This window comes from Mytilus edulis, chromosome 12 (genome assembly GCF_963676685.1).
Source record: "Mytilus edulis chromosome 12, xbMytEdul2.2, whole genome shotgun sequence".
Taxonomy (NCBI): Eukaryota; Metazoa; Mollusca; class Bivalvia; order Mytilida; family Mytilidae; genus Mytilus; species Mytilus edulis.
Window position 1 is genome coordinate 80,084,311 of NC_092355.1, and position 16,508 is coordinate 80,100,818.

The 16,508-nt window shown below is 31.9% G+C and overlaps 1 protein-coding gene across 1 annotated transcript in view; it reads left to right on the plus strand.

Moving 5' to 3' along the window:
- The first annotated feature begins 559 nt into the window (after positions 1 to 559).
- Positions 560 to 16,508, plus strand: part of LOC139497238 (uncharacterized) — a 43,012-nt gene continuing 27,063 nt past the window's right edge. Inside the window, exons 1-2 of the mRNA XM_071285366.1 lie at positions 560 to 816; positions 6,997 to 7,566. Coding sequence (XP_071141467.1) covers positions 561 to 816; positions 6,997 to 7,566 — 826 coding nt within the window. The 5' untranslated portion in view covers position 560. The remainder of the gene's footprint in view (positions 817 to 6,996; positions 7,567 to 16,508) is intronic.

The following is a 16,508-nucleotide window of genomic DNA, read 5'->3' on the forward strand; positions in this document are numbered from 1 at the left end:
CCTCGTATAAGAGTCAAAGTGAGGTCTCTAGCATTGTGACATCATAGCATGTTGATTCTTCAAGTATATTTTCATAGCTTCTTTCTGTATTTCTATGTGGGTATTAAAGCGATGACCGAAGCACATTTAGTACTACAAATGTACAAACGATCCATGTTTTTACAACAGTGTAAAATGAAAAAAAGAAGAATTTAATTTTGATAATCATGATGTTTATGCTACAAACATCATGATCATGATGTAGCAGTTCATTACAAGCTTTTTGTCAGTTTTCCTATGCATTGTTCTGATGTTCTCAAAGGAAGCACATGCAGTCATGAAAAAATGAATTTTATTGGTCAATAAAATATAATTTTGGAATGTCTCATGACTGTTGTCTGTTAATCAAACCTAAAAAAAATCCATACATGTAATGTAATTGAATATTAAATATTAACATATAGTGAAAACAGGCACACAAAAGAAAATAGTTACATGTGTATACTTAATTAAATGGAGTAAAGTTATAATATTCTTCTTTATGAAACAACTCTTTACGATAAAATATCTTTGTAGATGAAATGGTTCCAACTGAAATAAAATTAATGGCTGACAAAAGATCTATTGATTTGTACCTCAAATTACTTCAGTCAGGATCTGAGAAAAAGAGAGACATACGTTTAGTAGTTGTTGGAAAAAAAGGGGCTGGAAAGACGTCATTGATTAGAAGATTGTTATGTCAAGAGAAAACAGATGTAACTAGTACAAATGGTATAGAAATCCACACAATAAAATGCAAAGCAATGTCTGATGATGGCATATGGAATAAATTAGATGGTATGATGTATAAGCTTAAACACAAATGTTTCTCTATTCTTAAGAAAGTATTTATAATATTTTTGATTTCTAGTTTAGTGACTTATTATTCAGCAATATTATTTGATTTGTTAGGGTTTTATCTATCAATTTCCGGTTTTCAAAGCATATAAATCTTACAAGATCCAATTCAAGGATACATTTCAATTAATCCAGGTCAAGAATTTTCATAAATAGTTCATCCAGTCAGAAACTATCTGAAGAAATATTTATGATACAGATGCATATATGGTACAATAGAAATAGTACCATTAATGTTATAGGCTTTTAAACAGTATCAGAAAAGGTAAACAAAATAACTAAAGCTTGGTTTGATTTCGTCAAAATATGACCCCCAAAAGTTCATTGTTACATTATTGTTACAATATAATTATACCCTACGCAACGAAGTTGCGGAGGGTATAATGTTTTTGACCCGTCCGTCCGTCAGTCCGTCCGTCCGTCAGTCCGTCAGTCCTGTTTCTTGTCATCGCAACTCCTCTCAAACCACACAACAGAATTTCACGAAACCTTTTCAGATAATAAGGACATACTATGTAGTTGTGCATATCGACGGGAAATTGCGATTCAATTTTTTTTCTAGGAGTTATGCCCCTTTGAACTTATTTACTTTAATGTACTACTGCAACAGTTTGTCATCGCAACTCCTCTCAAACCACACAACAGAATTTCACAAAACCTTTTCAGATAATAAGGACATACTATGTAGTTGTGCATATCGACGGGAAATTGCGATTCAATTTTTTTCCTAGGAGTTACGCCCCTTTGAACTTATTTACTTTAATGTACTACTGCAACAGTTTGTCATCGCAACTCCTCTCAAACCACACAACAGAATTTCACGAAACCTTTTCAGATAATAAGGACATACTATGTAGTTGTGCATATCGACGGGAAATTGCGATTCAATTTTTTTTCTAGGAGTTACGCCCCTTTGAACTTATTTACTTTAATGTACTACTGCAACAGTTTGTCATCGCAACTCCTCTCAAACCACACAATAGAATTTCACGAAACCTTTTCAGATAATAAGGACATACTATGTAGTTGTGCATATCGACGGGAAATTGTGATTCAATTTTTTTTCTAGGAGTTACGCCCCTTTGAACTTATTTACTTTAATGTACTACTGCAACAGTTTGTCATCGCAACTCCTCTCAAACCACACAACAGAATTTCATGAAACTTTGTAGATAATAAGGACATACTATGTAGATGTGCATATCAACAGGAAATTACGGTTCAATTTTTTTTCTAGGAGTTATGCCCCTTTGAACTTATTTGCTTCAATGTACTTCTGCAACAGTTTGTCATCTCAACTCCTCTGAAAACACACAACAGAATTTCATGAAATTTTGTAGATAATAAGGACATACTATGTATATTGACAAGAAATTATTATTCAATATTTTTTCTTATACAATTTTTTTTTCTTATACTTGTTTAATTTCTCCAATGACAATGTGGGGACGTGGGGTATGTGAGCGTGCTCACTAAGGTTCTTTAATTGAGAATGAAAATGGGGAATGTGTCAAAGAGACAACAACCCAACCAAACAGCAGAAAACAGCCAACGGCCGCCAATTGGTCTCCAACACAGCGAAAAAATCCCTCACCCGTTGGCGGGCTTCTGCTGGCCCCTAAAAAAAATGTGTACTATTTCAATCAAAACGGATGTCACACTAAACTCCAAAACCTATAAATGAACTAAAATTTAAAAAAATACAAGAGGCTCCTGACTTGGGACAGGCGCAAAAATGCCGTGTGGTTAAAACATGTTTTGTGAGATATACCACATTTGCATCCATATATATGCATGCGACATATGATTTGACCTCAGTCAAGAGTTTGATTGTGCATGTGCTCATCATGTTCAGTTACTTCATCCCCTTTCTCCGGAAAAACCTGTCTGATTAAAATTTTATTAAAAAGATGATGATCATTGTTTTTATCGATGATATGATATCAGACAGAAAAGGGAAATATCATAATGATTATAACACTATTTCATGTGTTTTTTTATATTTATCCCAAGAGAAAATAAATCTAGAATTCCACTGGAATCCCGGCTGGAATTTTGATGGGATTCCAATCGGGATCCCACCTAATTCCACCGGGATAAAATTTCGGGAATCCCGCCCAAAATCCAGGAATTCCGATGTAAATCCCGGTTGAAATATACTGGGATCCCACTGGGATATTGTGGGATTTCAATTGGGATCCCATTGGGATAAAATTTCGGGATTCCCGCAAAAGAAGCGGGATCCCGCTGTTAATGTACTGGGATAAAATTTCGGGATTCCCGTAAAAGAAGTGGGATCCCGATGTAAATCCCAGTGGAAATATACTGGGATTTTGATTGGAATATTCTGGGATTCACGGGAAAAAAAGCGGGATCCCAAAAATAAATCCCAGCAGGATATACATGCACCAATTCAAATTGCACTGCCACTGGGATTCCTGGGTTATATATGCAAAAGGATACATGTCATGTTCTCCTTTCTGTTAATTAATTTGCTATCTTTGTACTTCCAACTAGTATTGCTGAGTAAATTATAGTAACCAGAATATCTGCATGCAATCTGTTCCGTTGGCAGCTCCATTTAAAAATATCATTAAATCCCCTAAAAGTATCAAAAAAATTCACAAAGAATCATTTGTTCAATACGTTTTGAAGCAACAAATTCAATAGAAATATTATTGCATGTTTATACAGTAGATTGGAAGCTAGTCCAAATAATTATGACGTCTTGGAATGCTATTTTAAATTTTTTGGCAAATTAATTACCCTCCCCCTTTTTTATCCCCTGAAGATAAATAGCTAGCGACTTATTATTTTCACCAAATAAACATACACACAACTGAATTAAATTTTTACATACCTACCAGTTATGCCTGTTATCAGGTTATGTGACAACAAGTTTATTCATTGTATATGTTAAAAATAAATATATTTTTCAGCTTATGCTTTCAGACTTCCTGATGTTGATTTGCTTAAATAAAAACCATAAAAATCATAGTTCCTCAATAAATTATTGTTATAATCATTATATACACATATGCACATGTTAAATTTAATTATTAATGCACTTATCTGAAAAAATCTGCATCGGATGTTGGTCCTGTCCTCCATAAATCAGCGTAATCAGATTTTGATGACGTTTTTACCAGTACACTAACGCCGAAGTGACTATGTCGCCCCAAATTATATTGGCCAGAAGTTGATCTGTCTCCGTAACGGTATTATAAAAAAATTAAGGGTATCGCATAAAAGAAATTAATTACTGGCCAGTTTTTACTAAATATAAGAAAAGAATACTTTATTTATTGGCACAGTGTGCATGCAGATAAGTTAGTGGCTGCATTATTTAGGACAGTATTTTCTAGGGTCGAACTGTTCAGTACAATTGAAAAAAAGCACGCGGCCATGATTTTTTTTACATTTTACATAACTTCAGAAACCAACGTTTTACGATGTCGATCATTATCTTATCATTGATGCCGGACGACAACTAATAGAAACGCACTTATGTGAACTTGGGGAACATCAGAAACGCCCAAGCTTGTCTGGCAAACCACCCTTTGACATTTCTCGGACGCCCTGCCATTTGAGCTCTCCATTTTCATCGCGAAAATCTCGGCATTTTTCTGACTTATAAATATCTGTCAAACTGAATATTACGTGACACTTAAAAGTGATTGGCTTCACCTGACAGCTTTGGTGTCATACACATTGTTAATTAACACCAATAACCTGTACTTGATGTCATCAGAGACATATGTATATACAAACCAAACACTGACATATTCATGGTTCATACAATTTCCTGTTTTAACTAGACTGGGATTCCAGGTTCAGACAGTTATCCCGATTGGGATCCCGGCTTTAAACAGTTCTGATTGGGATCCCAGCTTCAAACAGTTACCCCGATTGGGATCCCAGTGTCCGATATTTATCCCGTTTCATCTAGACTGGAATCCCGGCTTCAGACAGTTATCCCGAATGGGATCCCAGTTTCAGATATTTTTAACGAATGGGATCCCGACTCCAGATGCTTATCCCGGCTTGTCCCGACAATTTCACCGGGATTGCATTGGGATCCCGATGGATCCCGTTTTCGTTTTCTCTTGGGATATATTTAAATTGCCTTTTTATCAAATGCCTTTTTTTAGAGCTTATGTTGACTCATGATTAGAAGTTTTCCAGTCGTAAAAAAGTTAATACATCATGAAAATTGTTCGCTTTTTCTATTGTTTTCTGTGGACTTTTTGTACTACTGATATACTTTTAAATATGGTCTAAATCAATTATGAGAGTTCCAAATGAATACAGTTTATGTGGATTTGGTAGCTAAAGCTGTTTTAATATTGTTCGTTTCTGTGTGTGTTGCATTTTAACGTTGAGTCGTTTGTGTTTTCTCTTATTTTTGAGATAAGACGTGGCACGGTACTTGTCTATCCCAAATTCATGTATTTGGTTTTGATGTTATATTTGTTATTCTCGTGGTGTTTTGTCTGTTGCTTGGTCCGTTTCTGTGTGTGTTGCGTTTCGGTGTTGTGTCGTTGTTCTCCTCTTATATTTAATGCGTTTCCCTCGGTTTTAGTTTGTTACCCCGATTTTGTTTTTTGTCCATGGATTTATGAGTTTTAAACAGCGGTATACTACTGTTGCCTTTATTTTAACATGTGAGGACATGGATATAAAATGTGTCATGATTGCTCATGAGACAGCTTTCCAATAAAGACCAAAGGATCAGGGTGTAAACAATTACAACTCACTGTTTGCCTTCAAAATTATTTAAAAACCACATCATCTCTTGATGAATCTCAATGCATACTTTTTGTCTCGCCTTGACAGAGTCTAAACGCGAGACATAGGTATGCTGTTTCCGGCGGCGACGGCGTCAACAATGTATTAGTTTGTGATTAGGTCTAGTTTATGGTGAACCACAAGTGACGTAGGTCAATCATATTTGGTGTGCAGTTGTATAAGCATTTGCACATCTCATTTCCATGGAGATCATTTGGCCCTGCCCCCTCAGTCATGGTATATTGACTTCGAAAGTTTTGCTTATTTTACATGTATTAGTTTGTGATTAGGTCAGTTTATAAGAAACCACAAGTGGTAGGTCAATGATATTTGGTATGCAGTTGTATAAGCATTGGCATATCTCATTTCTATGGAGATCATTTAACTCTGCCCCCTTAGTCATGGTCTATTGACTGAATTTTTTTATAAGTTATCATGTATTAGTTTGTGATAAGGTCAGTTCAAGGGGAACCATTAGTGGTTGGCCAATGTTAATTGGTATTCAGTTATATAAGCATTGGCACATCTCATTTCCATGGAGCATATTTGGCCTCGCCCGTCAGTCACAGTCCTATGACTTTGAAACTTATCTTAGTTTACATGTATTAGTTTGTGATTAGATCAGTTTAAGATGAACTGCTAATGTTAAGTCAATGATATTTGGTATGCAAATTTATCATTTGTTTATTGGCATTTGCAAGTATTGTTTCCATGGAGATTATATAGCTCCAACACCTCTTCATGGTTCATTGACTTTGAAACTTTTATATAGTTTACAAGTTAATGTTTGTATTTAGGTTTTGGAACGACTTATAGGAAGTCAATGGTATTTGGTATGCAGTTGTATTAGCATTGGCACATCTCATTTACATGGAGATTGTGTATAGCCATGTAACTCAGTCATGGTTCATTGACTTTGAATATTTAAATAACTTGTATAAGATGTTAAAGTATTGCTATTTTGATTTCAACATTTGCATAATCAAAATTACAAAAAGGCGAGACATATCTCTGTGATAACAGTTTATTTAAAAATTTATTTTGATGAATATCTAAACTTTATTTAGCAACATATTACTAATAAGATATGTGCAGAATATGCATCAAGTTTTGTGGTTTTCATCAAATCTGTTATATCAATATTACAACCAACTGAAAAAACTCCCTTTTCAATTGTGATAACTGTTCATGTGTATTTTTGTAGAACTCAGTGAACTAATGGTTGAAAAAAAAATTGATGGACAACATTTATTTTGTAACTGTTTATTGCTTATTTTATGATGGGATCTTACTTAGTATTTCTTTAATATTATTATAATTTTCTAATAATAGGAACCAATGAAGAAACTGAAATTAATGCAAGACTCTTGAAACAATACAAAGGAACAATTGAAGCATCAGTAGAAGAAGGAACACATGAAGCTGTCAAGGAAAACATAACTATTCTGTACAAACGTATTGAGGAATCAAAAGAATCAGAGACAGTAACCCAGCAGCCTAAAAAAAGAAAACTTCAAGTAACCACTGAATCTCAAGTTGAACCTCTAGTAAGTATTGAGGAATCAAAAGAATCAGAGACAGTAACCCAGCAGCCTAAAAAAAGAAAACTTCAAGTAACCACTGAATCTCAAGTTGAACCTCCAGTAACCACTGAATCTCAAGTTGAACCTCCAGTAATCTTGCAGCAACGAAACCAAGCATTAGAACAAGCAAAACGGGATATTGAAAGCATGCTTAAATCTAATGTTGATTTCAATGACAAAGAGGAGTATGCCACATTATTGTTATGGGATTTTGCAGGAGATGAAGAATTTTACCACACCCATCAAACTTTTTTGTCCTCAGATGCAATTTATCTTGTTGTAACAAAACTCAATGAAGCTGACAACAAAAATGCACAAGGTAACATTTCATAGAGATAAGATAAGTGAGATTTAAAATATTTTATTTAACTTTTTCTTAACTGAAAAGGCAAATTATTGTCTTGAACTATAGATCCCCATTTATGTTCTAAGTAAAGAAGAAAATATGTGAGGCAATCAGTCAATTAATAGCATTAACTGTTCCAATTTTACCAGATTTGCATTTCAACAATGAATTTCTCTTCAGTAATGATCGATGCCAAAATGTTGATGAGCTAATTATAGCTTTTGTTTAAAAGACAGATTTATTGGTCTCCCATATGTCATATTTATATTACTGGTCAGTTGTTCTTAATCATTCATAGAGTAGACAACCTGAAAAATTCAAATCTTGTAGACAAATGTTTTATGCAGTTGGCAAGCTTTTGGATATATATTGATGTCAGCTCTTTTTAACATTTCTATTATGTAAGTTATTTCAAGTTCGCTTAACGATTTCAAAATGTTCAAGTAGCCTTTTAATGGAATAGATATCAGGGGCGGATTCAGGCGGGGGCATGGCAGGCGTGTGTCACCCTAAAATTTGCAAAGCATGGGTTGTCCTCAGCTTATAAAGGATATTTCGATAATTTTATCTAAAAAAAATTAAGTTTGTGCCCCCCTAACCTAAAATCCTTGATCTGCCCCTGGATATTTTTCTCTTTTCTCAACATTTTAAAAGTTTTCTCAGATATATCTTTAAAGTTGTTAAAACATGTGTAGAATCATATTTCGAGGCCCTGTCCCCTAGGTCATAGTCCAGTGACTGAATTAATTAGCAATTTTCAAAATGTTCAAATTTAGAGATTTGCTGTTATATAATTTTTATATTTCGTTTGTCATTGATTAAGTTATAAAATGATAGAATTATTATACGACCGCAAAATTTGAAAAAATTTTCGTCGTATATTGCTATCACGTTGGCGTCGTCGTCTGCGTCGTCGTCTGCGTTGTCGTCGTCGTCCGAATACTTTTAGTTTTCGCACTCTAACTTTAGTAAAAGTGAATGGAAATCTATGAAATTTTAACACAAGGTTTATGACCACAAAAGGAAGGTTGGTATTGATTTTGGGAGTTTTGGTCCCAACATTTTAGGAATTAGGGGCCAAAAAGGGCCCAAATAAGCATTTTCTTGGTTTTCGCACTATAACTTTAGTTTAAGTTAATAGAAATCTATGAAATTTTGACACAAGGTTTATGACCACAAAAGAACGGTTGGGATTGATTTTGGGAGTTTTGGTTTCAACAGTTTAGGAATTAGGGGCCAACAAAGGGCCCAAATAAGCATTATTCTTGGTTTTCGCACAATAACTTTAGTTTAAGTAAATAGAAATCAATGAAATTTAAACACAATGTTAATGACTACAAAAGGAAGGTTGGTATTGATTTTGGGAGTTAAGGTCCCAACAGTTTAGGAATTAGGGGCCAAAAAGGGACCCAAATAAGCATTTTTCTTGGTTTTCGCACCATAACGTTAGTATAAGTAAATAGAAATCTATGAAATTTAAACACAAGGTTTATGACCATAAAAGGAAGGTTGGTATTGATTTTGGGAGTTTTGGTCCCAACATAATAAGGGGCTCAAAGGGTCCAAAATTAAACTTTGTTTGATTTCATCAAAATTGAATAATTGGGGTTCTTTGATATGCCGAATCTAACTGTCATGACTGTGTATGTAGATTCTTAACTTTTGGTCCCGTTTTCAAATTGGTCTACATTAAGGTCCAAAGGGTCCAAAATTAAACTTAGTTTGATTTTGACAAAAAATGAATCAGTTAGGTTCTTTGATATGCTGAATCTAAAAATGTACTTAGATTCTTGATTATTGGCCCAGTTTTCAAGTTGGTCCAAATCGTGGTCCAAAATTAAACTTTGTTTGATTTCATCAAAAATTGAATAAATGGGGTTCTTTGATATACCAAATCTAACTGTGTATGTAGATTCTTCATTTTTGGTCCTGTTTTCAAATTGGTCTACACTAAAGTCCAAAGGGTCCAAAATTAAACTTAGTCTGAATTTAACAACAATTGAAATCTTGGGGTTCTTTGATATGCTGAATCCAAAAATGTACTTAGATTTTTTATTATGGGCCCAGTTTTCAAGTTGGTCCAAATCAGGATCTAAAATTATTATATTAAGTATTGTGCAATAGCAAGTCTTTTCAATTGCACAGTATTGCGCAATGGCAAGAAATATCTAATTGCACAATATTGTGAAATAGCAAATTTTTTTTTAATTAGAGTTATCTTTCTTTGTCCAGAATAGTAAGCAAGAAATATCTAATTGCAAAATATTGTGCAATAGCAAGATTTTTTTTTAATTGGAGTTATCTTTCTTTGTCCAGAATCAACTTAAATCTTTGTTATATACAATATACAATGTATATTCACTTTTTACTACCAACTGATAAATTAAAATAATCTTTACCATTCAGTGATAACAAGCAGTTTTTTTGGGATACGATTGCTTTCAAGCAATCTGTAGACTTATACCGGTGGCTCAAAGCAATTTCCCTCACGTCAATCGTTTTATTCTAAACATTAAGGAACATCTCAGATTCTTATTATTGTCTTGCTTTAAAAGGTAAAAACAAACAAAGGGATTGAACTTAATCAACTTTCCTATAATGTTCTTGTCATAATCTTCATGTTTGATAATTCCCTTGGCTTCGATGCGTGTTTTTAACAACACGGAAAATCAGAATTAAGCAGTATTTATATTTAGTGTAGTTATAAATTTAGAAACACGTCAGAGGGAATTCCCAGTTTTGATAAAATGCGAGAGTTCTCTGAATACCTATAAATCTATTTCTGTCATATAAGAACTGAAGTGGAGTTTTTCTTATATGTTACCGTTATGAAACTGATATTTGAGATTGTACTTCCATAACTAAATTGAGAACCATCTAGGTCGTTTAATAAGCATTTAATATATCTTGCCCCAGGGTTTGATTTGGAAATTATGCGCATGCGTATAGTTTTCTTGACTTTAAGGGGTTTTAGATTGAATGGTTGCTCTGGATTCCCCACTCAATTAATTAATTTATAACTCATGGGATCTTTTCTATGTATGTCTGCTATTGAGGGTTATTGTTGTTGCATAATTTTAAATTATATGCATCATTTAGATTAAAATAAATATATTCCACATCGTAGAACACCCCTTCAGGCGAAATGGAGTCTTCCATATTATCGTTTCGAGTTGTCTCCCTTCCGACAGTAACTTCCGTGAATTCTGAATATAAACAAGACGTCGAGTAGGCTATTAGCTCGTTCTGTCAATAAACGTCGTATTATATAAAAAAAACGAATGCAATTTAAACCGATAAATGTGTACGGAAAGGAGCCATGATGACTGACCCAAAGGAAATTAAATATTTAAAGAGTTGGGAATGGGGTTCCTCCTAGAATTAACGTAGGAAAAAAGGTGATAAGATACGAATGGAAATCTACATCTATATCTACATCATACGACGATCCATCAGCATATTGATGACTATACGTCAGTGCATCGCTAACAGACACTTTTTTTTTTTTTTTTATTATTATTTATAACTTCCAATTTACAACATAATATACACAAATACAATAGCAATATATAATATATAAATCTATAGATATTATCTAATCAATACATCTTTCTATTAGGAAGCAATTTTTTTTTTTTTTTAAATATACAAATATAAGATAAAGAGTAAAGCAGTTTGAACACCGGAGAGAGAGAGATAGAAAGAGAAAGAGAGAGAGAGAATAGTGTGGTGAGTTTTCAATATAATTCATCTAGAAATTGATTTCTATTTTAGTATAGTAAATACAGCATTTTCATTTATAACATGTATATACATTTTTGTACTTAACTAAGCATGCTAAGTAATATATAAAAAGCATTCCATTCTCTGAGAAACTGATGTTCACATTTGTTTTTCATAGCAATATTTTTGTCCATTGCATACACATATTTTATCTTTTCTTTTACTGAGTTTATTGTCAGTTTTTTTTTAAAACATCTGGAATTATAAATATATTGCTTTATGGTAAGAAAAAGAGTATTTTCTGCATTGCCTTTTGATATTTTTGCAGCGTTACCAAACAAAAAAACTTCTTTTGTAAAAAGTACACTAATTCCATTGGTTAGAAACCAATTTTCAATCTGTTCTAATAATAATTGTGTATGTTCACATTCCCAAAATAAATGTTCTAATGTTTCAATTTCTCTATTACAAAATGTACAATATGGATTATCATAAATCTTAATTTTATGAAGAAATTTGTTTGTAGCTAAGATTCGATGATTGAATCTATACTGTAGCCACTGTAACTTAGTATTATTTGTGACAACAAATGGCAGTTTATAAATTTTTTTCCAATGATTTTGATCAATTTCAGTCCATCTTAACTGACTCGTGGGGACACTTCCATTTTTATTCAAAACAATATACATATCTTTAGATCCTTTTGAACTTTTAACAAGTCTTTTCATAGCAGATGGAATAAAAGGTAGTTCTAATTTGTGATTTTTTTCCCACAAATGATTTTGATGCTTGGTGTATAGCAGATATAATACTATTATATCTCATGAAATTCACATTTATCTGATACATTTCTTCTATCTTTTGATGAGAGAAAAAGGTCCCATCTTCATTTACAATATCATTTATAAATCTTATACCATTTTCAAACCAATCTTTATAAAAAATAGGTTTATTTGCTACCTTTATATTATTGTTAAGCCAGATTGGACTAGCAAGAAAGCATTCCCAACTGTCATATTCATCTTTTTCTCTAAGAAGTTGCCATGCTTTCAGAACATCTTGCCAAAATTTATTTTTGATATGTTGCTGTAATTTTTGGATATAAACACTTCCACAACCATAAAATTTTTCAAGTTCTACATGAACATTTGACAAAAAAACATTCTGCCATTTGTTGTCTGTTTTAAATAATCTCCTTATCCATGTACACTTCAGTGCTAAAATAAATGCACTAAGATTTATCATTTTGAGTCCACCATCTTCAATATCATTTTGTAAAACATCTCTCTTAATTCTATCAATTGGTGAACTCCATATAAAATTGTACATAAGTTGAATAACATTTTTTAAAATATCATCACTTGGATTTGGTAAGGATATAAACAAATGATTTAAAATAGGCAATATCAATGTCTTTACTACAGAAATTCTACCAATAACAGTAAGATTTCGTTTTGACCATTGTCTTATTACACATTTAATTTGTTCAATTTTTTCATCATAATTAATTTTTACAATTCTATCAAGATTAACATCAAAGCTTATACCTAGTACCTTAAAACATGTTTCTCCCCATGTAAGGTTTCTATTTTGGCATAATACCTCATTACTATACTTTTTATTTCCTATCCAAATAACTTGTGTTTTAGAAAAATTAATATTTAAACCAGATATATTTCCAAACCAATCTAATTCATTTAATGCTTCATTCAAAGATTCTTCTTTACCATCTAAAATAAGAGATGTGTCATCAGCAAATTGTGAAAGTTTGTGCTCAACTTGCGTAATTGTAATACCATTTATCTTATCATTATTTCGTATTTTTAATGCTAATATCTCAGCACAGAGAATAAAAATATAAGGCGACAAGGGATCACCTTGTCTACAGCCTCGTTCTATAGAAAAAAATTCTGATAGATGTCCTCCCTGGTTTACAGCTGATTTGATATTGTTATAAAAAACTTTAACCCAATTAATTATTGATTCTCCAAAATTGAACAACTTCAAGACACTGGTTAAAAATTCCCAAGAAATCGAATCAAATGCCTTTTCGAAATCTATGAGCAGCAAAAGTCCTGGAATATCTTTTTCCTCAGTAAATTGCATAATATCATAAATTAAACGAAGATTTTCTCCAATATATCTCCCACTAATAAATCCAGTTTGATCGAAATCTATCAGTTTATCTAAAACTGTTTTAAAGCGTTTTGCTATAACTCCAGAGCCAATTTTATATACTGTATTTAATAAAGATATAGGTCGCCAATTTTTTAAGAAATGTCTAGGCTTATTTCCCTTCGGCAGGCATGTAATGATTCCTTGTTTTTGCGTAACAGATAGTTCACCGATCTCAGTACTGTAGTTCAAGGAGTTTACAACAAAAATTTTCAAATCTTTCCAAAAAAATTTAAAGAACTCTGTGGAGAAACCATCAGATCCTAGTGTTTTATTATTTTTCATATTTTTCAATATCAAACCAGCTTCTTCACTTGTGATTTCACCTTCAAGATTTTTTTTTTTCATCATCAGTTAGTTTTTTTAATTTTATATCTTTCAATCCTTCTTTAAGTTTACTGAATTTATCTCCCTTTGACTTGTCTTTATTCTTGTACAAATTTTCATAAAAAGATTTTACTTCTTTTAAAATATCTTTTTGTTTTGAAATTACATCTCCATTTTCTTTTTCTACTTTTGGTATTATCTTATTTGTAAAATTTTTTGATTCTAGACCACAAAAATAGCTAGTAGGTTTTTCACCCTCTTCTACCCATTGTATTCTTGATCGAATTATCTTCCCTTTAATTTTTTCTTTTCTTATATTTTCTAATTCACATTTTTTATTTTCCAAAATCTGTATTGAACCTTCATCTACCTTTTCTTCCAAAATAAGAATTTCATTTCTAAGATCTTTCTCTTGTTTTTCTTTTACCTTTTTCTTATAACTTGAATAAGATATAGTTTTACCTCTAATTTCCATCAACATTGTCTCAAGAAATAAGTGACTATTAATATTAAAATGGAGATCTTCATTATTCATGTTTTCAATTCTATCTATATCATAAATTACATATTGTTTTTTAACTTCTACTATTTTTTTCTTTAACAATCTTTATATATTCTGGATCATACAATAATGAATTATTAAATTTCCACAATCCTCTACCTCGATCAAAAGGATTAAATTCTAGATTTAATACAACCATAGAATGATCAGAGCGATAGCTAGGCTCGATATTACAATTTTTCAAACAGCATAGTAAATCTTCAGATAAAAGAAAAAAATCTAGCCTTGCTTGTTTAAAGGGGGTTCTTTTTCTCCATGTGAAACGCTTCAAATCTGGGTAAAGTTCACGGAAAGGGTCAATGAGACACCTTTCCTGAATGATTTCTAAAACTTTCTCCCGAGCATTTGGGTTATTTACATGTAAATAATTATAATAGTCTATATCAGGGTTGAGAACAAGATTAAAATCACCACATATCATATAGCTATCATTACCAAAATCATCTATAATTGACATAATTTGATCATAAAAAATAGGATTATCTATATTTGGTCCATAAATAGTTACAAATGTAAAATGTAAAGTATCAACAACTAAGTCTAATACTAAATAATTACCACCAACATCTTTTTTTTCTTTTAGGACCTTCAACTCAAAGTTGTTATTAAACATAACTGCTACACCTCTTGAATTTGAGCTATAAGATGAAAAATAACTATCATATCCCCACATAGCTCTTATATTATTTTCATTTTCACATAAGAAATGAGTATCTTGTAAACAGTAAATATTGTAATTCTTTGTTCTTAAATAGTTAAAAACATCTCTTCTTTTAACACTATCTCCTAAACCTTGACAATTAACAGTTAATACCTTCAGGGCACGTCAGTAAATACACTAGTACATAATATGACCTTAAAAAAATCTAACAGTAATATCTGATTATTCTCAATGTGTGTAAAAATACGAAAGAAAAACATTTCACCAACATAAAGATGCATAAAAATGATAAACAGGATAACTCACCATAAACTAAACCAAAACAAAATGTAATGGAATGATATTGCAGAAATGCAATAATTAACAAAAAGAATAAAGGACTGGAAAGAAAAAGAAAGAGATAAAAACAAGAATTTAGCATCAAAATGGCAGACATTTTTGATTGAATTAATGTCAAAAAAATTTTGTTAGTTTTTTGCAGTATAATTGTTCTTTCAATTTTATATATCCTGTATATGATTTATCAGTTATGACATAGTCAACTATTTTACAAAGTGGAGACAACTTTTATAGTATTAAGATTTGTCCCATGAAAATAAGAATAGCACTTTTAACATGTTTAAAAAATAAATCAAAGTTCATCAAGACATAATGTACATGTAACAATGAGAGTCAAGTACTAAGTTAACTACTTATTTCCTTTGTCTCAATCTAAGAAAAATGTCATCAAATATATTGAACTTCAGCTGTAGACCATCAGATATCCTTCCATATACACCACAGTTGAAGTACCATACGTCGCTGAACCATTCAGTCTCATTTAGTCTTTTCCTTAGTTCAATGTTCCTTTTGGAAATGTCATCATAAAATCTTACATGGTCTTGTAAATTCTTCTTTTCTCGCATCACTCTTCGTTTGACATCACTACTAAATAGTCTCACAATAAGAGGTTTTGGTCCTAATTTGTCAGATGGAATTCTATGGATCGTCGCTAACAGACACTTAATAAAATATAATAACTAATGAGTGAAATAAAATACCTTCTCTGACATCTCTCACTCTGAGTCAGTCAGTGACTGCTGTGGAAAGTAAACTTGGTATTGATAGTACAAAAATAAAACACAATAGACCTAATTACATTGTTCATACACTTTTATCCGGGTTTGGCTATTTTGTAACTATTTTACATGTCTGTTTGTCATTTGAATTAGTTTTGAAAATAATATTATCCAGCTACATGCATACATGTGTCAATGGAACAATGGCAATCGTATCTCTCAGAGCAATCTGCTCTTTGATTACATCTTAATATTTTATGATGTATTTAAATGAGTAGTTATTGTTACAAACTCCATTAGAAATTTTAATTGAGATTAGTTTTGGAATAAGGGAAAGGGGGATGTGATTAAAAAAATTGGGTTCAATTTTTCTCATTTGAAATTTCATAAATAAAAAAGAAAATTTCTT